The sequence below is a fragment of the Bubalus bubalis genome, chromosome 20 (assembly GCF_019923935.1).
Source record: "Bubalus bubalis isolate 160015118507 breed Murrah chromosome 20, NDDB_SH_1, whole genome shotgun sequence".
NCBI lineage: Eukaryota > Metazoa > Chordata > Mammalia > Artiodactyla > Bovidae > Bubalus > Bubalus bubalis.
Window position 1 is genome coordinate 41,217,456 of NC_059176.1, and position 24,198 is coordinate 41,241,653.

Genomic DNA, 24,198 nt, shown 5'->3' on the forward strand with positions numbered 1-24,198 from the left:
AGCCACACAGCCAGCCCCAGCATCACTTGGGCCTCTGCCACTGCCCTTATGAGGTCAAAGACAGGGTCAAGAAGGCTTGGGTGCTGACCGAGTGGTCCGAGAGAACACATTGTGATCTGGACAAAGCTGGCTGTGCAGACCACGAGATATTCTGACAATGTTGCAAACAGGAATAATGCTGGCCCAACATCCACTGCAGCTGACCAGCAGAGTGACAGCCCACAGGAAAGGGCCAAACCCACTGAGCCTGCGAGCCTAGAAGGCGGTGTGGGGTTGGCTCCTGGTGGTCAGCCCCAGACCCCACCAGGAGGCAGAGAGCTGCCCCCGGCCCGTCTCCAGCCTAGGGTCCCCATGTGGGCTGGCTCCACCATCTGCGGGGACAGCAACAGAGAAGGAAGCAGGTAGGGGTCAGGCAGGTGACCCAGGACGTACTTATTCTCGTTGCTGGCATCGTACCGCGGAGACGGATCGTAATCGTTGCCATTGACGTCATAGCTCGCGTAGGAATCCTAAAAAATGAAACCTTGGTGACCAAAGAGAAGTGGCCCAGCGTATCACAACTCTGTTTATAACTGGTTTTACGCCTCGACTGGAAACAGAAACAATCTGGGCACTCTCTTACTGCAACAACAATTATACATATATATAATTATGTGGTGAATACACATAAAATGTACCACCCTAACCATTTTTACAGCTCAATGGTGCTAAGTATATCCACAAGTTGTGTGGCTGCCAGCACCATCCATCCACAGGATTCATCTTGCAAAACTCTGCACCTCTTAAACACTGACTCCTGATCCTCCCTCCCAAGCCCCTGGCAGCCACCATCTGCTTTCCATCTCTATGAATGCAACTACTCCAGGGACCTCACCTACATGAGATCATGTAACAGAGTGGGATTAGCAGGCAGCCATTACTCTGCTCTCTGTTACTAGGCAACAGGGCTCCTCAGCCACTACTCTGGTGCCTCAATGGGCCCGGCCCCACAAGCAGCCGACTGTCAATGAGTGACCATTATTTGTGCTGCTCAGCTATTGGTCAGTGCTACAGTGGACCCTGACCACTAGCACCTGATACCGAGGAACCACTGTGGCAGTGACTGAGTCAAGGGTCAGTGGCGTGGTGGTCATCAGGTGGAGAGTGAGGTAAGAGGCAGATTCAGGCCTTCTCCTGGAGGCCCTGCAGCTTACCCAGCCTTCAGGGAGCTGGGGGCCTAGGAAGCAGACTGGAGACTATGGCCCTCAGAGCCCTTGCCAAGGCCACCCACTAACTTTACCCCAGGCCTTGAAGCAGCTGTGAACCTCTCCCCCATCCCTGTCTCTGCGACCTAACTAGCAGTGCCCATCTGTTTGGGTCACAGTCTGTGGGACCTGGTCTCCCCGTTTGGGCGGCATGAGCAGCCTGAGGGTCAGTGAGATGGATGCCTGGCTCCCTCATGGTCGTGAGGGAGTTGCCAACTGAGACCTGTCTCCTCTGAACCAGGACTGGGACCTTGAAGGGTAAAAGCTGTGCCTTGGGACCTTGCTTTCTTGTCAGGACAGAGAATAACATTCATCTGGTAGAGATTTACAGGAACACCATTACCTAACCACCTGACCTCAGGAACAAAGGATCTGACACAGAGAAGTCTGCATCAACCAACCTCGGCCCTCCCTCACCTTTTGCTTTTAAAGGGCCTCGCTGAAAGCTTTCAGTAACTTTGGGGTTCTTAGGGCATGAGCCACCCATCTGCTTGTATGAACCTATAATAAACTTTTCTCTGTGCCAAAGTCTAATGTTTAGTATATGATGGGCCTCACTGTGTGTTGGGCACACAGACTTGTGATTTCAGTAACAATCAGTGTGTGTTGTTTTGTGACCCAGGTACTATTTTCACGGTTCATCCATGTGTTAGCTATGCCTCATAATTCCCTTCATCTTATATTTTTAATACGTATGTTTTTGCTTTATATAGTATCTGTATAATCTCCTATCTTCCTTTAAGACATGTTGTAAAAGCTCTCCTGATTGTTGACTTCAAAACTGTCGTCTTTGCAAACTAGTATATATAGGGTAGATAAATAACAAGGTCCTACTGCACAGCACAGGGAACTATATTGAATATCCTGTGATAAACCGTAACAGAAAAGATGTTTTACACATATATAGCTGAGTCACTTTGCCAGACAGCAAAAATTAATTCATTACAAATCAACTTTACTTTAATAAATGTTTTAAGAAGATAAAACTGACATTGTTAAGGGTGCATAACCATCTACCCAACCAACATGAGACGACTGACGTAACCGAGGCACCCAAGTGCCTTAGAATCTCGAAGGCAGTTCTCAAAAGTTACCACGTGCCAGGTTCTTTTCTCTGCACCACTGGAGGAGTAACAGGCAGAGGGTCCCTACACACAACCATCACACACACACACACACCACACACACCGACCTGAAGGTAAACAGACACACAGACATGTGTGCAGAGGGGACACCCCACACGCACACCCATGCACACACATCTGAGCCCCTCAGGGCCCCAGCAGTGCCCAGGAACCCTCTCAAACACCCCTGGCTCTGGGCAGCTGAGCTCACCAGCACCGCCAGCTCGGTTTCCGTACTGTAACATAATGGGGCAGGGCGGGGGCGCTTAAGCAGGTTATGCTGTACGTCGTCTCAGGTAATGGCTAGCACAGGTCAGTGTCTCAGGGAGCCAGCACCAAGACTCCACTTACGTAGTTCGGGGCCAGGTCGGGGTGGTTTCTCTCTATGCCGTCATCCAGGATGGTGACCACCACGTTCTTTCCCGTGTAGCCCCGCTTCCACGCTGCCTGGACATTCATTTCTGACCGGCAGCGGCTGTTCTTGTCACCACAGTGCTGCAGGCACAGGAGACACAAAGCCCCCAGCACAGACATGCCTGACACAGACCTGCCAGCCCAACAGAGGTGCTGTGGTGCTAGTGGGAGGACAGGGTAGGACCTCCGTTCCTCCTCCTGGTCCTAGCAAGAGTCATCGAGGAGGGCTGCATCGCTCTCCCGCCCTGACCTGGCCACGTGTACACGGAAGGCCCTCCTGCCCCAGCCAGGCCATGTCCCCACGGCTCTCCCTGGTGTTCCCGCCCTTCAGGGGCTCCATCCATGGCTCAAGGTGCCGCCCACCCTCCCCTGCTCTGGGGGCCCTTCACCCTGACCCTCACATAATGAAAGAGATTCACAAGAGAGCATGTGCCTGACAGCACTGAAATAGGGGTTCTACATGCAAATGAAGTCCGTCTGTCTGGAGCTGACCCGTCTCAGAAACACAGGGTGGGGACAGAGGCCCATGGCCTACTTACCATGTACCACATGTTGGACCAGATGGGATCGTTGAAATAAAGTGCCTGCGGGTCGTTTCGCACCTGTCTCTTCACCCGCCGTTTGACTTCCTGTTGCTGGAGCCATTTCACCTAGCAGGGGAGAAACGCAGTTACTCTCTGTTTCAGCAGCCATGTCCTGGTTCCACAAGGCCGCTTTGCAGGTGTTCCAGGCATCCTTCTCCATGAACATCTAGGTCTATCAGATGCCTCGGATGGTTAATTCCAAGGAGACATTTTCACTTCAGAGCAACCATATTTGAAAGATGAAAACCAGTCCACATGGAAGGGAAGAGGACCGCTCTTATGGAACAGTAGGAAAATCATCCTACTAAAGGAGACCTTGTGAAATGGCCAGTACTCTGGTGACCCTTTTCCCTAATTAAAAGGAAATACACGTCAGGAATGGAGAGCGCAGAGGCATAAAAGGTGTCAAATGGTTTATCGGGAGGACACGGTTAATTATGATGATCCCTATAATGGAAGCACAGCAACTACTGCAGACCTGGTACCAGACATGCAGAGAAAACCTAGGGAGGCACACAGCAAAATATTGAGAGCAATTCCTGGATGGTGTTCATTTAAGATTTTACTGTTTGTTCAAGATTTTAAAATTATTTTCAGGGTTTTATAAACTTCTTTCAATCGGCATGACCTGCTGTCACAACCAAGGGAAAAAAGCTTGAGAGGCAGGATAAATGTTACTTAAGAGCAGGAATCTTGGAGCCTGGTTGCTTGGATTCAAATCTGGGCCCAAACTCACCAGCGGAGTGACTTCGAGCAGGGAGCCTCCCTGGCCTCAATTTGCTCATATCACCTGTGCAATGGGCATCGCTGTGGCATCACAAGGAAGGATGGCATATAAAGTGTGCCATCAGTGACTGGCACAAGGATGTATCGTCATCACGTGTGTGTTTGTGTGTGTATTTCAAAGTGGAAGAGGTGTTTGTTTTTTTTTTCACTTTTAAAAGATAAGGGAGCTGGAACTCCCATGCCCTGAACCTAAACGTTTTCTCAGTCCAGCTGCTATGGGTTCCCAATCCCATTCTCCTGCCACTGGGACTCAGTTCTGCACAGGGGCTGCAGTGGGCAGAATGGGGACACCCAGCCCTGCTCTCAGAAGTTGGTGCTCCAGTTGAGGATTCCCACCAGGCAGCCCAGAGTGAGGCAGACAGGTGGCCAAGGGCAGGGAAGTAGGGGAGGAAGACAAGGATGGAGCCTTGGGCATGGGGGGCTGGGTGACTTGGAGGTTAGGCCAAGGCGGGTGACCCCAGGGGGATGAAGGCACAAAGGTCAAGGGCCAAGCAGCTCCCCTCAGACCTCAGCTTTGACCTCCCCACAGGCACCTGAGTGAGGAGAGTGGAATAGCCCCACAGTTAAGGGTGACCCTGATCTCCAAGGACAACATGCTTAGAAGGAAATGTCACCAAGGAAGGTTCAGCGGTAAAGAACCTGCCTGCCAATTCAGGAGATGCAGGAGACATGGGCATGGCAAATAAAATTGTACAGTGAAATATTCTGCTCATAACACCCTCTTAAGGCATTGTAAGACTTCCCAAAGTATTACTACCTGAACCAGGAAGCTTTAACTTTTTAGGTGTAAAATGCCTAAGACCCTATGCCCTAATTGGCTGGGCTGCATGCTCTAAGTACAGTGGTCGTACCCCACAGACAGCTCAAGCTCCCGGGATGGGATGCTCTGGGCCCACCAGCTCGGCCAACTCACTACCCACCAGGCTGTACTTCCCATCACAGAGGAGGGGGACCTTCCTCTCCCAAGGCCAACTGGGTGGCTCCTGCAAATCAGGCAGGTGACAGAGGGCACAGTGCCACCAGTCACAGAACAATCCCCCTGTGGGATAAGACAGTAAGGGCTCCTGGTCTCAGTGGCTGCTGCACTCTGGGTAAGAACCCAGTTGACAAATAGTTTGGGTGGAGGTGACGGCTGGGGGCTGTCCCTGTGGCATGGTCCGGGGCAGCTCTCTCCCGGGACAGGTCACTGCAGGACACTGACAGCTGCCAGGCACTGTCAGGCCAATGGACCTGGATACAACAAATCACTCGCCAGGCCTGCACACACGAACTCCCAGACACCAGGCACAGAGGCTGACTCAGCCCATGGTCACCTGGTCAGGGCCAATCCCCATCTCCCTTCTCCAGGCCCCAGCCACAGCCCTGCTTCTCACCCAGCTCCAGGAAAGGGCAGAGGGTTCCTGCATTCCATCCTCCTGCCATTTTCCAGACTGGCCCTTGTGTCTCTGGGGAGCATGGCCCCATGGCCCCTTACTCAGTGGCCTGCTCAATAACGCTGCACTGTCTCCAGTGTGTCCACTGCTGGTTCTGGTCGTGAGCATGAGTGTAAACACCGCTGATTCCCACCCAGGACCAGCCCTACCCCACCCCCCCCCCACACACACACATGCATACACCTCCACTCAGACACAGAGCTCTGCTTCAGGGGCCCCTCAGGTTGGAACCCAGAGCCAGTGGACCTCTCCAGGAGGGTCAGGGGTGCCGGTGACCCCCAGCCAAGTGCCTGAAACTGTGGCTTTCCCAAGGGGCACCTCATCATGAACAGTGAGGCTGTTCATGACAAAAGAACACACAGTTCAGGACCCTAAGGACATGTCATCTGTGGAACCAATTCTTGCGCAGAGCTCGGAAACAAGTGAGCCAGAGCAGACAAGCCACAGTTGCTGAGACTGAAACCGTGATGAAAAAACTCCCAACATCCGAAGGTCCAGGAACAGATGGCTTCACAGGTGAGTTCTAGCAAACACTTAAGAGATAACACACATCCTTCTGAAGTGAAAGTCCCTCAGTCATGTCCGACTCTTTGTGACCCCATGGACTATACAGTCCATGGAATTCTCCAGGCCAGAATGCTGGAGTGGGTAGCCTTTCTCTTCTCCAGGGGATCTTCCCAACCCAGGGATTGAACCCAGGTCTCCTGCATTTCGGGTGGATTCTTTACCAGCTGAGCCACAAGGGAAGCCCAAGAATACTGGAGTGGGTAACCTATCCCTTCTCCAGTGGATCTTCCTGATCCAGGAATCGAACCAGGGTCTCCTGTATTGCAGGTGGATTCTTTACCAACGATAAGGGAAGCCTTCTGAAACTTTTCCCAAACCACTGAAGAGGAAGGAACACAGGCGGTGAGCTGGTGATGATGGCAAGTTGGGCTGGGTCGGGGCTGATTGTGAGCTCTTCCTGCCCCGAGAGGCCGGAGCACAGGGAACGTTGTCCTGTTGTGCTGGCAGCCTGCCCATTTTACATGGCAGTTTCACTTCTGGTTGGCTCACTAGGGCCCTCAGAACTTCTAGGTGCTCAGACCTTTTGGTGAAGATGGCAGGAGAGACTGCAGTGCACTCTGGCTACCTGTCAAGGCCAAGGGTATATACTCAGGGAAGACTGCAGATCCGCGGCCTGGGTCACATTAAGATACACATGGGGCAATTGTGTGCAGGGTGAGAGCTGAGCTGTTGGGTGGGGCCCCAGCCTTCTTAGGAAGAGAACTGATCGCTCTGAAAAACCTTCAGGTCCGTGAAGGAAGGAAGGGACAAGAAAGTCCCTGTTGGCTCTCCATAACTCCCATTAGGTTTCACAGGGAGTTGATTGCGGCCTCCCAAAGGTGCTTTCACTCACTCAGAATGGGGGGAATGTGGCCTGATTCAGGAAGAGGGTCTCTGCAACTGTAATCAGCTAAGGCTCTGAAGACGAGGTCATGCTGGATTATCTGGTTGTGCCCTGAATCCCACGACAAGCATCCTGACAAGGGACAGGCAGGGGGAGACTAAGACCAAGGAAGGTGAGGCCTTGGGAAGAAAACAGCTCCAGGAGCACCTGGAGCTGCCAGGAGCTGCAGGTGGCAAGGCAGGACCCCCCAGAGGGACCACACCTGCCAATACCATAACTCTGGAGACTCTGGTCTCCAGATGGTGAGACAATATGTTTCTGGTGTCTGAAGCCCCCAGTTGGTGGTCACTTGCTATGGCCCCCCTGGGATCACAGCCTTGATCAGGGCTGAGGTGTTAATGTCTGAGAATTCATGAGGCTGTCCTACCTAACACCAGACCTGGAGCACCCAGAGGAGGGGCTGAGGGCTGTAGCGGGGGCACTGGCGTGGGGACTTCACCAAAACAGAGGGGCCATCCCAGGGTGCCCACTCCAGCTCTGGCTGGAGCCCCCACCCTAACCGCCCTTCCCTGCACATCACTGGGCCCTGGACACCTGCCCCTGCTGTCCTCTCAAACTAAAGCTGCCCCAAAAGTGGGTCCTGCCCGCTCACCCAGGGCCCTCTCACTGCCTGATTCTCCTAAATCAGTGGCACTAAAACCCACTGTCTCCCCTCAACCCCCCAAGTCAGGACAAAGCAGGGATCCTCTCCAACACAAGAGTCTCCTAAAGGCGTCAGGACCCCATCACCCACATCAACCACTCATCGTGGCTGCCATGCCCCCAGCATCTGGAGGTCACATGACTCTGGAAGGGTCCCTGTTCCATGACCGACGCCTGGTGCAGTCTGACCCCTGCCCAGGCCCCCTCTGGCCTGGCCTCCAGCCCGCAGGCCTGGTTGCATGGTGGGTGCCTCTTCACTGTGTTCCTCTCTACCGTCCCCACCAGGGAACCCTGCCCTGATACCTGGGCCAGCCGGGGTGGGCCGCCAGGCTCCTGTGCCCTGAGTGTGTCTGTGCAGTGACGCCGCTGACATGGAGGACGTGGACACGGACTCTTCAGGAGCCACTACCCTGCTCCCCAGGAGGGAAGGATGTGTCTTGGTCATGCGAGTCTCTCCAGCTCTCAGCCTGTAACAGGGTCCTTGTCCTCTGTCTTCCTTAAATGGCAAAACGACCTCTGACGCTGAAAAGGGAAGCATGTCTTCTGGGGCTGGGGCTCCCCTGATCTGGCTCGTCCAGCACCGCCCACAGCTCTGGCTGGACATGTCCAGGTCTTTATGACCACCCTTTGCTCCCCACTGGCCTATGTGAAGCCAGGGCTGCACTTCGCTCACCACTGTACTTGTGTATGCCAGGCGATGTGAGGCATACAGTAGGAGTTCACTAAATGCTCTCTGAATGAAGGAATGACATTAAATGAATAAGCTGTAGATTTCAAATATAGCCATAGACAGACTTTCAAAACCACTGTGGAGCAGAGCGTGCGACTGGGTCTCCATGACCACCAGGGGAGCAGTGTGGACTCTGTGTAGAAGACTGGTGCTTTGGGTTTGCCGCATTTGAGCCCAGCTCAGCACAGGTTATCTTGTCTGGGCAAGCCTTTATCACCCGTGTAAAGCATTTTCATTTCTTCAGTCATATTTTGAAGCTGAAACATCACTCTGACTTTTTCTTTTATATTTTCTGCATGTTTCCTGTTAAACATTTTCATCATGAGACTTTACCATCTTCTCAAGATGAGGTGAAGAGCAGTGCATACTTCGGGAGACAACACCTCCTCCAGCTCTCTTCTTAAGAAGTCAAGTTAAAATTTGGTATCCGCTAAATGTCACTCTGCACTTGAGAGGAGGTAAACTTAAAAGATGCTGAGAAAGAGGTCACGTAAATGAGCAGGACCCTAGAACGGCCTTGAAAACTGTGAGTTATCAGGCCATGCAGTGCCCAAGTGTTGTGTGGGCAGGAGGCCCACGCCCTCTTCCCTTGGGCTGCTGGGCCAGAAGGCAGCCAGCAGGTCGTCCCGGGTACAAAAAGTGTCAAGGGGCTGTTCTGAAACTTTGTCCCATGAAAGAATGCCACCAGAGCAAGAATAGCCCTTTCACTCCACCCAAAGCCACTGCACACCTGTGCTCTGCTTAATGCCCTCCACCACCCACAGGCCCTGCCTGCTAGGGAAGCTCTGGGTCATCACCAGGAGCTGGTGGGGCCCAGAAGGGGCCCTGGGGGCTCCGCTCGGAGAAAGAATGAAGGACAACAGCCCTTCTCTGAGACCCTTGTGACCACCCTTCCAGACCCCCACCAGCTCAAGGGGAAGAGCAGGAACTGAATCAAGCTGCCTGCCTCCTCACAGCCCCCACGCTCAGCCTGTGACATGGAGTTCTATTCAGGTCCCGTGTTCGTGCACAAGCAAGAGAGACAGTTTCAGTCTGCTTTCCCCTCTCTCCCCACCTTGGCGTCCTTGAAGTGAGGGATGCATCCTTCTGTCACCAGGGAAGGATGGAGACTCCCTCTCCTGTGTGTTGTGACAGAGCCAGCCATGCCTGCAGACCAGGGCAAGTCTCTGGAAGTCATGAGAGGCCAGACTCCAAGTGTCCAGGGCTCAGATCCGAAGGCCTCCTCCAGGAGAGAGGCGAGCGGCAGGCACGCTGGGAAAGTAAACCTGTGACCCTGTCGTCTGCACCTCAGCCTCCAGCCTGTGGAGAGAGGGTCGGATCAGCCTGCCTGGGGCCCCTGCGTGTGAAGGCCTGGATGCTCACATCCCGAGTCCCATCAACCCTGAGTGCTCCACACACCTGTTGCAGCACGTGCTGGGCCAGCTTTCTACCAGCTGAGAAGCAGTGAGATGTGAACTCATGGCGTGAGGACCCACAGAAAGGAAACCATGCTCCCTGACCAGAGCACATCACCTTAGTGTGTGACGTGCTCCTTTTCTGAGGACAGGCCATGGATTGCATGTGTAGGAAATGAGCAGTTGCCAAGTGGGGGCTTCCTGCTCAGCATCCAGGGTCCCTGGAGGGTGGAGGGGCAGGCTCAAGTCCCAGGAGCCCCAGAAGCTGTGTGTAGAGCCGTGTAGATGTGAGCTTAGAGTGTCTTTCCTCCTCTGAGAGAAATGGTGTCCACAGCCTTCATCAGCCTTTCCAAGAGGCCTGTGATTCTGGCACAGTTAAGAAGCACAGAACTGAGGCCAGCTTGCAGAGGTAGAGAGTGATCGGAGACAGAGGACTGACACCCCCCCGCCAGCTGACCTCCTGGGGCAGAGGGCACCAGCCTCCTTAGAGCGAGTCTCAGGGAGACACCTGAGCCCTCTGAGGTACCACGCGGGGTGGGGAGGAGATGCCAGGCTGCTATGCGAACCCATGAGCCTGGGCAGTAGAAGAGGCAGAAGAGAAGGAAGTCAAACCAGAAAACTCAAAGCTGATCTAACACAGCCTAGACGCAAATCCCCGCCCCCCCAATCCCACCACGGGACAGAGGCCACTGGGGACCCAGGCACATCTCTACTTCAGCTGGCCAGAGCACAGGCCACCTCTCAAATCCTCCCTGTCAAAGTTGAAGGACAGGGGCCCAGAGGTGTCCCCTCATCGCTGGTATGAGTGGGACCACCCACCTGCAAATGCAGGAGACAAGACTGGACTCAGGAGGTCAGGGTCCTTGATTATATGAGTTCTCCCTTTCCTGAAAGGAAAGAGGAAGCTCTCCCCACCTGCCCTGTGCCCTGAGGATCACAAAATGGACAGGGGGCTGGAGCGCTGACTCCAGAATCACCAGCCAGACAGGGGTGCCCAGCCGGCCCACATCAGTACTTCTGCCATCTGGTCAATTAAAGCCCTCTTTAGGGCTTTTGTCACAATTTAACCAAGAACACAAGGTACTTCTGAAGTTGGGCATTCAGCAGTCGAATGACAGGGACACAGGATCACTGGGCAGCGGGGACGCTGCAGGACCCGAGCATCCTGGTGGGCGTTTCTCCCTCAGAGCTACAGGCCTGGGGGCCCAGAAACGCCTTTCTCAAACATTCCTGGGTGATGGACTATGGGGGGTGGGGGCTGGATTCCTCACTCCCCGTGCTGGGCCAGTCTGAGCACCGGAACTCACATCCAGGGCTGACCGCAGGCCAGCCTCAGCTGACATAAACTCATCGAGAAATTTCCACCCTCACCTCAGGGTCAGTATCACAACCTCTGTGCAGCGTGAAGAAGGTTCCCTTTTTCCCTCATTGCCACCACAACAAGGGAACATAAATTAGACAGAAATAGGATAATATGTAAAGTTACACTTGTTAAAAAAAAGTCATTACATAAAAAGAAGTCTATGAGAAAACAGTAACAGATACAACTTGCTATGTGAACCTACCCTGTGAAAATTGACATCTGCTTCAGTAAACACTGAGGGTCCATCTGCTATTCACCGGGTGGCCTGCCGGACTTGGGAGTGAACGTGACTCACCCTCCCCAACCCCCAGTCGTCCAGGAACAAGATGGGCTACTTGCATCTGAACCCAGCCATCTCTCCTCGCACCTCTCTGCAGCTCCTGGACCTGGAATCCCAGGCCTCCTGGGAATGACCTGCAGTTCCCAGCAGCCCTGTGCCAGTCCTGGTCAGTAACAGATTCCCAGCAAACGAAGCCCTCCTCACTCCCACAAACTCCGCCGAGCTTGGGCCCTTGGTCCTGGCAGTTTCTGGGGCAGCTGGAAACAGATTTACAGGAACAAGAGCAGGACCAAGGGCCGAGGGTCTGTCTGCTGCTCTGGATGGGCTCGCAGTGCTGGGAACCCCAGGGAGGAGGATGCCCGTGGGTTCCCAAGCCCAGTAAGACAGCGCGTGCCCTGCAGCAGTGGGCAGCTCCAAATGTGGCTGGATGAACTCTGGCCCTGTGGCTTTCATGCTGGGACAATATCTAGACAGCCTGGACCCCTCTGCTCCAGGAGTCCCAGGGAACTCACAGATCCAGAGTGCAGACCTCCCACCACTTAGAGCAGCGCCCTGAGCCAGCTCCCAGTGGGAGGGTGCACGGGCTGAGACTGGGGAGACACCAGGGGAGGCAGTGTGTGCACAGGCTGGTGGAGAAAGTGAAGATGTCATCCGATGAGGATCACAAAGCCCAGCCTGGCTACAGGGAGGCCAGACCAGGGGGCCTGGGCAGGACGTCCCGGCGCGGCAGCACTACAACAAGGGCTGGGCAAGGATGCCCACAGCTGGCCAGTGAAAGGGGCTGTGCGGCATCCAGGCAACAGAGGACAGGGCTGGGGTAGGGGTGCAGGTGGGGACGCAGGACAAGGCCAGGACGGGGCTGCCCAGGCGGAGGAACGAGAGTAGGGGAGGCACAGCTTCTCTCTGAGACACAGCTGTGGTTGGAACATTACTCAGCTTTGGGACACGGTGACTGTAGGACTCTTGGAGGCGTGTAAGTGGGACTGTGGGACTTTTTGAGGCATATAAGTGGAAGTGTGAGCCTGCTGGTGAAATCATAAAGCACCATCTTTTAAAGCCTATTTGAAAATTCTGTTTGCCAGTTCATAGCAGGCAGAGTCCACTAGACCCAGCAGGGTTGTGCTGAAGTGTGCAGACAGCGGAAGGCCTCCCCACCCCACATGGGCGGACCCATCAGGCTGTGTGTGGCAGTCCACCCCACTCCCCAGTCCAACCCATCCCCTCCCCTCCCCCGCCCATCCCACAGTTCATCAACCCCCAAATCAATGCAGCCACTTCCTGTCCACATGCTGGTATTTGCCAGGAACTTTCTGTTTGTTTGCACACCCAGTGGCTCTAGCACACAAAACTCAGATAAAAGTCCCTCTGTGGTTAATGGAAAGATCAGCTTCAGTGTTGCATCACTGCTGGAGGAGAACCTGAAGCTGATGAAGCTCTGGGGCAAAGTCCTGTCCCACAAACAGCATGCCCACCCTGGCCCTGGAAATCACTTCCCAGCTCCCAGGCGCTGAAGGGCTAGAGCAGAGAGTCAACCCGAAGCCTCCCACCACTCCATGAGGAGCCACCGAGGGCCCCTGACAACATCTTTATCCTTCCATTTCCGTCATTGATCTGGCTGAGCACACAGTGGGAGGGCTGAGCCAGAGTCACCACTCTAAAATGTAAGGCTTGGAAGACGCAACATCCAACTATCAGCCAGCTTGGAACATAGTCAGAACAAGTAATTTTTAAAACATTTGGGAGCCCTTACAGCTATTGGCTGGTGCTTCTGTAACATCCACCCTGCTCCAGACTCTTGGCGAAAGAACAAGTTAAAAACAAATGCTTTCAGTTGGCTTAAATGACAGCCCTTTGGAGAAACCCAGCGACTGATACCGCACCCGGAGAGCAGGCTGGCTGTTCTCCCAAGAAGAGAGAGGGCTGGCCCACCAGGCTCTTTGAGCAAAATGGCCCTTTTCAAAGGTGGTTTAAAACACCAAGTAAAGGTAATTAGGGACAACAACTGCAGGACGCTGGTATAGGGTCAGAGCAGAGATGCCTAAAGAATGTGCGTGCATGTGACTGAAGTCTTCAATCTTCCCTCCCGCTGGTGTTCTGTTTGGTTCTGTTTAACAAATGCACACTCTATCAACTTTCAGGCTAAGTAGGGGTGGGCTTTAAATTCCATCACTTATCAAAGCAATTGTATACAATAGGGACTGCAGCTAATTAAAATAAAATACCATCTGCATTCGATTGAACTTTATCCTAAGCCGTATAACATTCATCTCCAGTTTGGTCATTCAAACACGATGGCAACTGCATTCCAATGATGCTGGATAGTATTAAATCATCTTTTCCCTTTTTTAATATTAATTACACAACTCTCTGATCGCGAAGGTGTCACAAAACACTTCGCTAATTTGGGAAAGCATCCTAGTGCACTGCAGGAAAAGATAACACTAAACATCTCTGTAAAATAGCTAATTTTACCTGATATTTCATTACAATGACTTGGTAGAGTAAATATTAGTCAGACTGACAGCTAATTGATTTGGTTTGCATTAAAACTAGACTGATTTAAACGGAGGCGTTTCAGTTGCGATTCTGAATTTGTCATTGGTTCCATTGTCTATATGCTCTCCCTGGGGCTAAATATTTAATGAGAACTGTGGGAAACACTCGCAATCACGTGGGCCTTGCGGGCACTGGAATGCGCAGCGTTTACCTTTTCTCTCCTTCTTCTCTGTTGGCAGGATGCTCCCACAGCAGCTCTGCCAGGAGCTGATTAAGAAGCTCTGCATAAAAATGATTTTTAATTTGAAAAAAGTTAACTGGCACTGCCTGTGGGAGTTCCTCCCCTCTTCTTCGAGGCCACAACTGATGATCGGGAGCCCCTGCCCACAGACCCAGAGTGAACGCAGTGCCTGGAACCCACCCACACGGCACAAGCCCATCACCACAGATGCCAAAGAGGAGCCAGCTGGGGCCTGCCCCAAGTCCTGCCCAGCTGTCTCCTGCAGCCTCACAGCCAGGCCCCATGTCTGGCCCTGCTGGGGCCACGGGCCAGAGGACCACCAGGTGGGCATCTCCGGGTTCCTGGACACAGGGTCACACTCAGCAGGTGCACAGTTAGTAATTCTGAAAGGAAGGGTGGAACAGTTGAGTTGAATACCTTTAAAAGGTTTACAATTTAGACACTAGACCAGAAACTATAAAACTCCTAGAGGAGAACATAGGCAAAACACTCTCTGACATACATCACAGCAGGATCCTCTATGACCCACCTCCCAGAATATTGGAAATAAAAGCAAAAATAAACAAATGGGACCTAATTAACCTTAAAAGCTTCTGCACATCAAAGGAAACTATTAGCAAGGTGAAAAGACAGCCTTCAGAATGGGAGAAAATAATAGCAAATGAAGCAACTGACAAACAACTAATCTCAAAAATATACAAGCAACTCCTATAGCTCAACTCCAGAAAAATAAATGACCCAATCAAAAAATGGGCCAAAGAACTAAAAAGACATTTCTCCAAAGAAGACATACAGATGGCTAACAAACACATGAAAAGATGCTCAACATCACTCATTATCAGAGAAATGCAAATCAAAACCACTATGAGGTACCATTTCACGCCAGTCAGAATGGCTGCGATCCAAAAGTCTACAAATAATAAATGCTGGAAAGGGTGTGGAGAAAAGGGAACCCTCTTACACTGTTGGTGGGAATGCAAACTAGTACAGCCACTATGGAGAACAGTGTGGAGAATCCTTAAAAAACTGGAAATAGAACTGCCTTATGATCCAGCAATCCCACTGCTGGGCATACACACTGAGGAAACCAGAAGGGAAAGAGACACGTGTACCCCAATGTTCATCGCAGCACTGTTTATAATAGCCAGGACATGGAAGCAACCTAGATGTCCATCAGCAGATGAATGGATAAGAAAGCGGTGGTACATATACACAATGGAGTATTACTCAGCCATTAAAAAGAATACATTTGAATCAGTTCTAATGAGGTGGATGAAACTGGAGCCTATTATACAGAGTGAAGTAAGCCAGAAGGAAAAACACCAATACAGTATACTAACGCATATATATGGAATTTAGAAAAATGGTAACAATAACCCTGTGTACGAGACAGCAAAAGAGACACTGATGTATAGAACAGTCTTATGGACTCTGTGGGAGAGGGAGAGGGTTGGAAGATTTGGGAGAATGGCATTGAAACATGTAAAATATCATGTATGAAACGAGTTGCCAGTCCAGGTTTGATGCACGATACTGGATGCTTGGGGCTGGTGCACTAGGACGACCCAGAGGGATGGTATGGGGAGGGAGGAGGGAGGAGGGTTCAGGATGGGGAACACATGTATACCTGTGGCGGATTCATTTTGATATTTGGCAAAACTAATACAATTATGTGAAGTTTAAAAATAAAATTAAATTAAAAAAAGAAAAGAGTGAATCCCCCTACCACCCACCCCCATGCCAAAACACAGGTTACATCTCCTATTTCACTTCTGCCATAGTTTTAACAATTGAGAAGCCACTTAGTTCTCCAAAATTCCTCGGAAATGAGACACGCAGAGGCCTGGGGCCCTTCACTGAGGTGCTTGTACCTGCACAAACCTCTCCTCCAGCAACAAGATACAGAGAAAGTGTATGGGACTAAAAGTAACTGCATGCATGCACAGTTGGGGGAAATTCCGGACAAGATACAAAAAGACTAAAAACCCAGCTGCCACTTCTGAAGAGCCTGGAACAGAAGCAGGGGACTGCACATGCCCCCTGCACTCAACACCACCAAAGGGGCGGGAGGACCACCTAAGCCACCCCTCCAGCCTGACCCTGAACACACCCTGACCCTCACCCCATATAAGGAACCACCTCCCCCCACCCCACCCACATCGGGAAGCAAGCAAGCAAGGGAGCCTGTTGTTTGTTCCTGCTCTCTCTGCTGCAGCAGGGGCCCCAATAAAGTCTCGCCTGAATCTCTTGTCTGGCCTCTGATCCATTTCTATTGCTGGTGGGGAGGCCAAGCATCCTGTTGGGCAGGAGAAAGGGAATCAAGAAACTTCCCATCCAGGGACAGCCCTGCAAGAATCTGCCTTGCAATGCCAGAGACAAGGTTTCCATCCCATGTTGGGGATCTAAGATTCCACATGGTCCAGAGCCCAAGTGCTGTAACTGGAGAGCCCAGACGCTGCAACTACTGAGCCCACTCACCACAACTAGAGAGTCTGCGTGCTGCAACTAACACCAGATGCAGCCAAATAAATTAATTAAAATAAATAAAAGACATGTAGCCAAATAAATAAATGACAAAGAATCCCACCATCCCATCCTGTTCTCATGCACATCTCTATGGGGGGGGGGATGTCCCCCATGCAAACAGCATCCCTTCGCTGTGACTCTCCCTGTGGGAACAGTAACTCCAAACAAGCATGCTGTTCTCACAAGACAGACCTCTGCGTGCTTAAGAAAAACTGTGGAGGGCACGGCAGCAACTCCCTTCTGAGCTTAGACAGGTGAGGAGCCCCTGCGAACCTCAGCACCACCCCCACCACCAGCTGCAAGGACCCCCATGTGTCTTTGTGATGGTCATGCACTCTGCACTCAGCCCTATGGTGACATGGGGTCTGCTCACTCTTCTCCAATGGCCTGTCCTGTGCGACTTAGCCACTACCACCTGGCTTCGCTTCTGAGAGGAAAAAAAAATGCACCAGCCCCTGTGAAAAGTGTCCTTCCAGCTCCGTGGTGTGAACACAGACACCGGGTGAGAGGAGGCACATAAGATGCCCTTCATAAACACAAACTTCCTCTTAGCTGTGAGGGAAGAATGGGATTACCACAGTGTTTGATTCTATCTCCTTCTGTTTGTCCACCCACCCACCATGCATCCGACCATCCTCGTACCCACCCATAAAGTGAACTCAGAACCATACACTGTGTGTCCACCTTATCAGAGCCCAGCTCGTGGATGGGCTGGCTCATGCACTGGGATGACTTCCCCATGCTCTTGAAAGCAGAAATCACAAAGTTGTAACCGGAGAAGCGTTCCCAGGACAAACCATCTCTCCCATCAACACAAGAGGAGCCACGATGGTGGCGGGGTGGTGGGGTTGGGGTGAGGTGGGGGGTGGTGCTTGGGACACTACCACGGCCAGCTTCTCTGCAGAAACTTTACTATCCACGTTCTCTGGGGATCCCTGCAGGAACACCCCATGCCTGCTTGGGAGTCTAAATGAAAACTCTGCACACTGCTTTTAGGAGAGGGTGATTTCCATGTTCTAAAACTACAGTTTACCAATGGCCTCATTTGTTTGTTGGGGCTGTAACTTCTTGTCACTTGCACTTCAACATCCCTTGTAGCTCTCAATGCCCTGTGACATATCATGTGTATTTCTATAGACTGTCAGCCCCACTGTCCACTCCAATGGCCCTGATACAGACATACAGGGACACACAGCAGGTATTCCAAAATCACCTGGTGAATGAATGAGGCCATCAAAGGCTCACTTGGCCATCTTACATCTTTAATCTTACCAAGTATCTGCTGACCCATGAGTCAAATATTAATCTCAAATCTATGTAGAAAGTATGATTAACCACTGATAAATAAGAATTATACTAAAAACGTTATTAGCCTCTTTTCAAATTACAACTGTTTTCATCTCAAAGATCACAGGGATTTTTAAAGAAAAAGCCACATTCACTGCCCAAGTTTTCAAGTTCATGGTAACCATTAAGATATATGTTATGACAACCACAAAAACACCTGCCTATCCAAACTCTAATTTCATTATTAAAACGACAGTTTGAATTCCATAGCCTTTATGAGTAAGATGCACACATTTATCTCCGCTAATTACTATGTGTTTTGTTGACTTTTAAAGATTTAAAATGATAGCCCTATAGTCATTTGATTGTTGTTTCAAACAGAAGTCAAGAATTTAAATTCTCAAGTCTTACAAAGGATCCAAATATTTGGAGTTTTTAAATGCTCTGATATGTAGCTGCACATCTGTTTTGTTTTGTTCAGAGAGGAAAACTTAGGGTCATGGAGAATCTCATTAAAATCCAGACTTGGGCATTTTCAGAACCAGAGACACAAACAACCCGCACACGACACTCTAGGCCCTCAGACAGCACCTGCCCAGGGAGCGGAGCTGTACCTGGGGGTCCATCCTGAGGAAGGTGTGAGGGCCTCTGCTGCTCAAGGTCGACCTCTTAAAGGTTTTGCTGTGATAAAAGTGGTAGTAATCGTCCAGGTTTCCAATCTGCAAAACAAGAAGCAGGATACCACCAATCAGTATGGTCTTACCAAACCCTGCCTCTCAGAACACCTCCCCCTCTTCTGAGAGACCCATCCTGCCCCCAGAGCGAGATCACCCTCCGTGACACTCCCCCGCTCACATCCCTGCCACAGATTTTAGGTCTGTGAATGTCAACTCGGAGACCCCTTTCTGGATAAACACTAGGTGGTATTTCCGATGAAGTACATGCTCCCCAGATCTTGCAGTGAGTTTGTATCATTTAAAGTTTGTATTACCATGGCCAAGTTATTTTAGACAAGAATTCCTGTTCATTTTGGGTTAAGCATCCCTGAAGCAGCTCCGTTCGTGTCAAGTCAGGTCTAAGTCTACACCAAACACTCATTTATAAACAAACTCCATGCTCTCTGCCCCCCGGGTACACTGAGACATCTAAGAATGAATGTCCGCTCCCAAGTGCAGCAAGGAGCCAAGGCAAACACGCAGCCCCATCTGCTTGAGGACTGTGGAAAGGTCAGCTGAGAACACCCGCGTCCCAGGGTGTCCCGGCTCTCGGCCAGCGCGGTCTATCAGGGTGGATTTCAGCTGGAGGGCTGGAGGGGATGCAGCAGGCTGCTCCTGCACCTCCTCCCGCCATCCCAGCCCCTACCTGCCTCGTGTCTCACAACCCTGGAGCATCAGGACACTGTGCTCAGGAGGCCTGCCTCTCCTCCTAAATTCCACTGGCTGCTGGAAACAGCTGGCTGGGCATGAGCCCTGAGCAGAGCCTTGTCACTGAAGATGGAGCAAATGTTACACAGACTCCCAGGCTGCCCTCCTCAGGTGAAACCATCCTAGTTTCTCTTCCAGCTCCTGACGAGAGGGTGGATTTAAGACAGACTGTCCTCTGCAGCAGTCAGATGTCACGGTGACAAGCCTGGTTTCAGCCAGACAGGCCTCATCCAAACCTTGTCCACTCCCTTCACCATGCACGATCCTGTGATCCTGAGCAAGATTCCCCTCCTGCAAACCTCAGTTCCTTACATGTACAGTGGGGATAAAACTACATACCCCAAGAACTTGTTTAAGCAGGACTAATGTCCACCCAATTCACCATGACCTTCCACTGCCTCTCTGCCTGCTCACAGACACTGCATCTGTCCAGTGCAGTGGACGGGACCAGGCAGAGACCTAAAGGGACATGGAGATGCTGAGCAGCCATTTCCACGTCTTTCCACAAGAAGATTGCACAGGTGTCTACAGAGAGAGCCTGCTTGACTGTACCCTTTACCCTCATCCAGAAAACCCAGCAGTCCGGCTGCATCCTGCTTTTCAGTTTCCAGAGACACCGCTTGTCCTTGAAATGAAGAACCTCCTTGTTTGTTCAAGCTTGCTCCAGGATGTTTCAGTTGTTTTCAAGCACAGAATAGCGAACACCATGACAGCTGTGAAGGTTAGCCAGTTAGAGTCTGTATGGTGTCTGCCTAGTTTAGTGCCTTGAACACAGTTGCTGTTCAGGAAATCCTGGCTGTATTCGGAGCTGGAATTCTCACCCTGGCTCCTCCAAACCCTCGCTGGGCCTGGGATACACCCTGACTCAGCTTTACCTGCTGTGGAATCTGGGCTTCAGACCCTCTCTTAGTCTCCTTGTGAGAACAGTAACTACTATCTTCAAGGTTTGTTCCAAGACAGTCCCTCTCCCCTCCCCCCTCACTATACACACATACACACCACACATACACACATACCACACACCACACACACATACACATACCACTTATACACACACTCACACACATACACACACACCACACATGCATACCTCACATACACCACACACACACTACACATACACTGCATGCACATACCACACATACACCGTACATACACACACATCACACATATACCACACATACACACACATACACCACACACGAACTTCCCCGGAGGCTCAGTGGTGAAGCATCCGCCTGCCAGTGCGGGAGATCTGGGTTCAATCCCTAGGTTGGAAAGATCCCCTGGAGAAGGAAATGGCAACTTACTCCAGCATTCTTGCCTGGAGAATCCCATGGACAGAGGAGCCCGGCGGGCTACATTCTGTAGGGTCACAAAGAGTTGGACACCACTGAGCGACTAAACAACAACAATACACGCACACGTACACATATATAGAGTCAGGCACAGCTCTTCATATATAAAGAGCCAGTAAAGTACCTGGCAGGCAGGAAGTGCTCTATACGTGGTTTTCTGCAATTATGACTCTTGGTTCATTTTCTACTTCAAGCATTTTTCAACCATCATAAACCTAATTATTTCTGCCCTGTTTTGCACAGAAGCACTCTTATTTCTCCTCCTACAGTTAACTGCTCACTTTTTCACTGAAGTTAATTGTTATGTCTGTCAAAGGGCTCCTCCTAGAGCAAGCCAAGCTGTTATTTAACAAAAATGCAGCTTTAACTTACAGCAACGTTTAATCCACAAGTGGCCACCATCCCTGGGAGATATATCACAACTTTGGGTCTTTTAACTCCAGGTGTTCAAATCAATTTCCACTCAGGACATGGAGAAACTAAGAGCTGAATCCAATGTGCTGACAAGGGGAGGGATTAATTTCAGAGCTGCCAACTATAAGCACTGGGGTTCTCAGGTAGAAAGGTGGTTAAGAATCCACCCGTCAATGCAGGACACACAAGAGACGCAGGTTCGATCCCTGGTTTGGGAAGATCCCCTGGAGGAGGAAATGGCAACCACTCCAGTATTCTTGCCTGGAAAATTCCATTGACAGAGGAGCCTTGTGAGCTATAGTCCATGGGGTCGCAAAGTTCACAGGGTCACAAAGAGGCAGACACGACTGAGCATGCACTCATAGATCCTAAGTAGGCCTGCATCAGGGTAGCCCTGGACACCACTCAGGGCAGCATCTGGCCCTAGAGCAGCCCGGCTGCTCTGCAAAGGCCAGTCCCCAGGCCGTGCAGGCCCGTGACGCTGCCCCTGTCCAGCTCCACCCTGAGCAGGGCTCAGAGGGTCTGCACTGAGGAGGGTCATTTCCATTGAGCAATTCCAGGGAAGAACAGATGGCTCCCATGGTGCTGACCAGACGAACTGCCCCGGGGGCAGCAACGAGCAATGCCACATCTATTTTGGGAACTTATCTGCAGCCCAGTATGGACGATAAAGGTCTGGGTAAGGTGCAGGGGAGAAGGGGACACCAGTCAAGGACACCCTCCCATCCTGACAACGCCAGGTGCAGAAGCTGGAATCTGATTCAGGAAAAAGTGGAGTGAGTCAGGTCACTGGCTATTGGGAACTCTGACAGTTGCCACCCAGATCCTCCCAGGGTTCTGTGTGCATCTGTATACCCTCTGGGCCCTCCTGGGGCAGGGTGCAGGCATGGGGAGCAGAACTCGTCCTTCCTTGAGATGAAAGATTTGTGAAAGGAGCAGAACCTGTCCTTCCTTGAGATGAAAGATTTGTGAACAGGCAAACAGAGGGCAGACAGGGCATGGGACAGAAGGCTGCCTGACCCTGGAGAGACTGTGAGGGCAGGAAGAGGGAAGAGGGAGGAGGCAGGGCCAGATGCTGAGGAGGGAGTCCTGACACTGGCAGAGGCCCTGGCACCACCCTCACCTGGATGGACGTGACATCCTGAAGCCCAAGGACATGCCATGTGGTCAACCACGTCTTGACCCACTCAAGGGGGGCAGTGGGCAGAGGACGGAGCACAGGCAAATGATCTATCTCCTGCTTATTGTGTTAGCTTTTTAAATTGTGGTAAAACAGACAGAGGGCTTTCCAGGTGGCGCTACTGGTAAAGAACCCACATGCCAATGCGGGAGATGTAAGAAACACAGGTTCGATCCCTGGGTCGGGAAGATCCCCTGGAGGAGGAAATGGCAACCCACTCCGGTATTCTTGTGTGAAGAATCCCATGGACAGAGGAGCCTGGTGGGCCACAGTCCATGGGGTTGCAAAGAGTTGGACATGACTGAAGTGACTCAGCACACAGAACAGACATAACGTTTACCACTGTCACAGTGTTTAAGTATCTATAGTTCAGGACACCAGGCACATTACACTGTCATGCAGTCATCACCATCATCATCTTGGGAACCTTCTCATCTTCCCAAACTGAAACCCTGCCTCCATCACATGTGAACTCCCACCCTCTGGGCCCTCCTGGAGCAGTGTGCGGGCATGGGGAGCAGAAACCATCCTTCCTCACGATGAAAGATTTGTGAACAGGCAAACAGAGGGCAGACAGGGCACAGAATATCTGCTCTGTCTCTGTGAACCTGACAACTCTGGCTATCTCAGGGGAGCCACTGGCTCTTCTGTGACGGGTTTGCTGCCCTAACATGATGTCCACGTTCACCCCTGTTGCCACAGGTGTCAGAACTCCCTCTGTCTTTCAGGCTGAACCACACTCTATGGTGGGCATATGCCATCATCGCTTGTCTATTAGCCCACTGATGGGCACTTGAGCTGCTTCCACCTCCTGACGGCGCTGAGTGCAGTGTGCCGTGTCTGTTGGTGACCCTGCTTTCCATCCTAGGATGTACACACAGCTCTTGTTTCTGTAAGTAAAGCTTCCCTGGGGATCCTGCCCACAGCTGCCCCCACACTGTGATGCCGAGCCCAGTGGCTGCCACAGGGACCCTTTGCCCCCTCGCCTAAAACAGGCCATGTGCAGACCTTACAGAGAAGGCCTGCCAACCTGCAGGTCTAGCATTTGCTGCAGGGCGTGTCTGGGGTGAGGGTCCACCAGTCTGAGGCCAGACCACCAGTCCCCATACCGAGCGCTTCTGCTTAGGAGGTCAGCGCCTTCAGCATCTTATCTAGTCACGGAGCTGCCTCCTCTCCAGGCACCATCCTTGTCCAGTGACCCGGTCACTCCCATCTGACTCACCCTCCCCAGCATCAGGACTGCTTGGGAGTATGAGGTTTCCAAGATGGGAAGAAGGTCAGAAAGGATCAAGAGCTAGCAGAGCGGGAAGCTCTGCTTCCCTTCATGTCCCTGCCTGAAGTGGGATGTGGCCCAGCATGGATGATGTGGCATTTACCATGTGGCTGTTTCCTGCCCCTTGACTTGCACCCCACCCCCACCCCCACTCAGTGACCTTCCCCACCCGGATTACGCCTTCCTGCTCAGGGCACTGTCCCTCAAGCTCACCAGGGCCTTCATGAAATAGGAGGACGGGAGGGCAAGACACTGGGGATGTGGCCACTGGCTGGGGTAAACATATGGACAGTTGACTGCCCCTGGCCTCACAGGCAGGGGTCAGGGAGGAGCCACAGAGATGGCCCCACTTCACAGATGGGAAGATTGAAGCCAAGGGGGCTAAGCACAGCATTACATTCAGACTCGCCCCACTGTGCCCAGACAGGCGACAACCTCTCACTGAATGACACAGAGGCACACGGGTTAGGGCTCAGGATCACTGCAGCGCTACTGGTACAGCCCCAGGGTCAGATCAACGAGAGGTGGAGTCGGAAGAGCAGACAGAGAAGTGGC

General features: G+C 51.8%; 1 protein-coding gene across 2 annotated transcripts in view; it reads right to left on the reverse strand.

Annotated features, from left to right (window-relative positions):
* PCSK6 (proprotein convertase subtilisin/kexin type 6) overlaps positions 1 to 24,198 on the reverse strand; it is a 169,924-nt gene that overhangs the window by 101,128 nt on the left and 44,598 nt on the right. For both annotated transcript variants that reach the window (XM_025271642.3, XM_025271641.3), the window contains exons 2-5: positions 18,609 to 18,713; positions 3,322 to 3,432; positions 2,720 to 2,863; positions 433 to 509 (exon numbers count right to left, since the gene is read on the reverse strand). In XM_025271642.3, the coding sequence (XP_025127427.1) occupies positions 433 to 509; positions 2,720 to 2,863; positions 3,322 to 3,432; positions 18,609 to 18,713 (437 nt within the window). The remainder of the gene's footprint in view (positions 1 to 432; positions 510 to 2,719; positions 2,864 to 3,321; positions 3,433 to 18,608; positions 18,714 to 24,198) is intronic.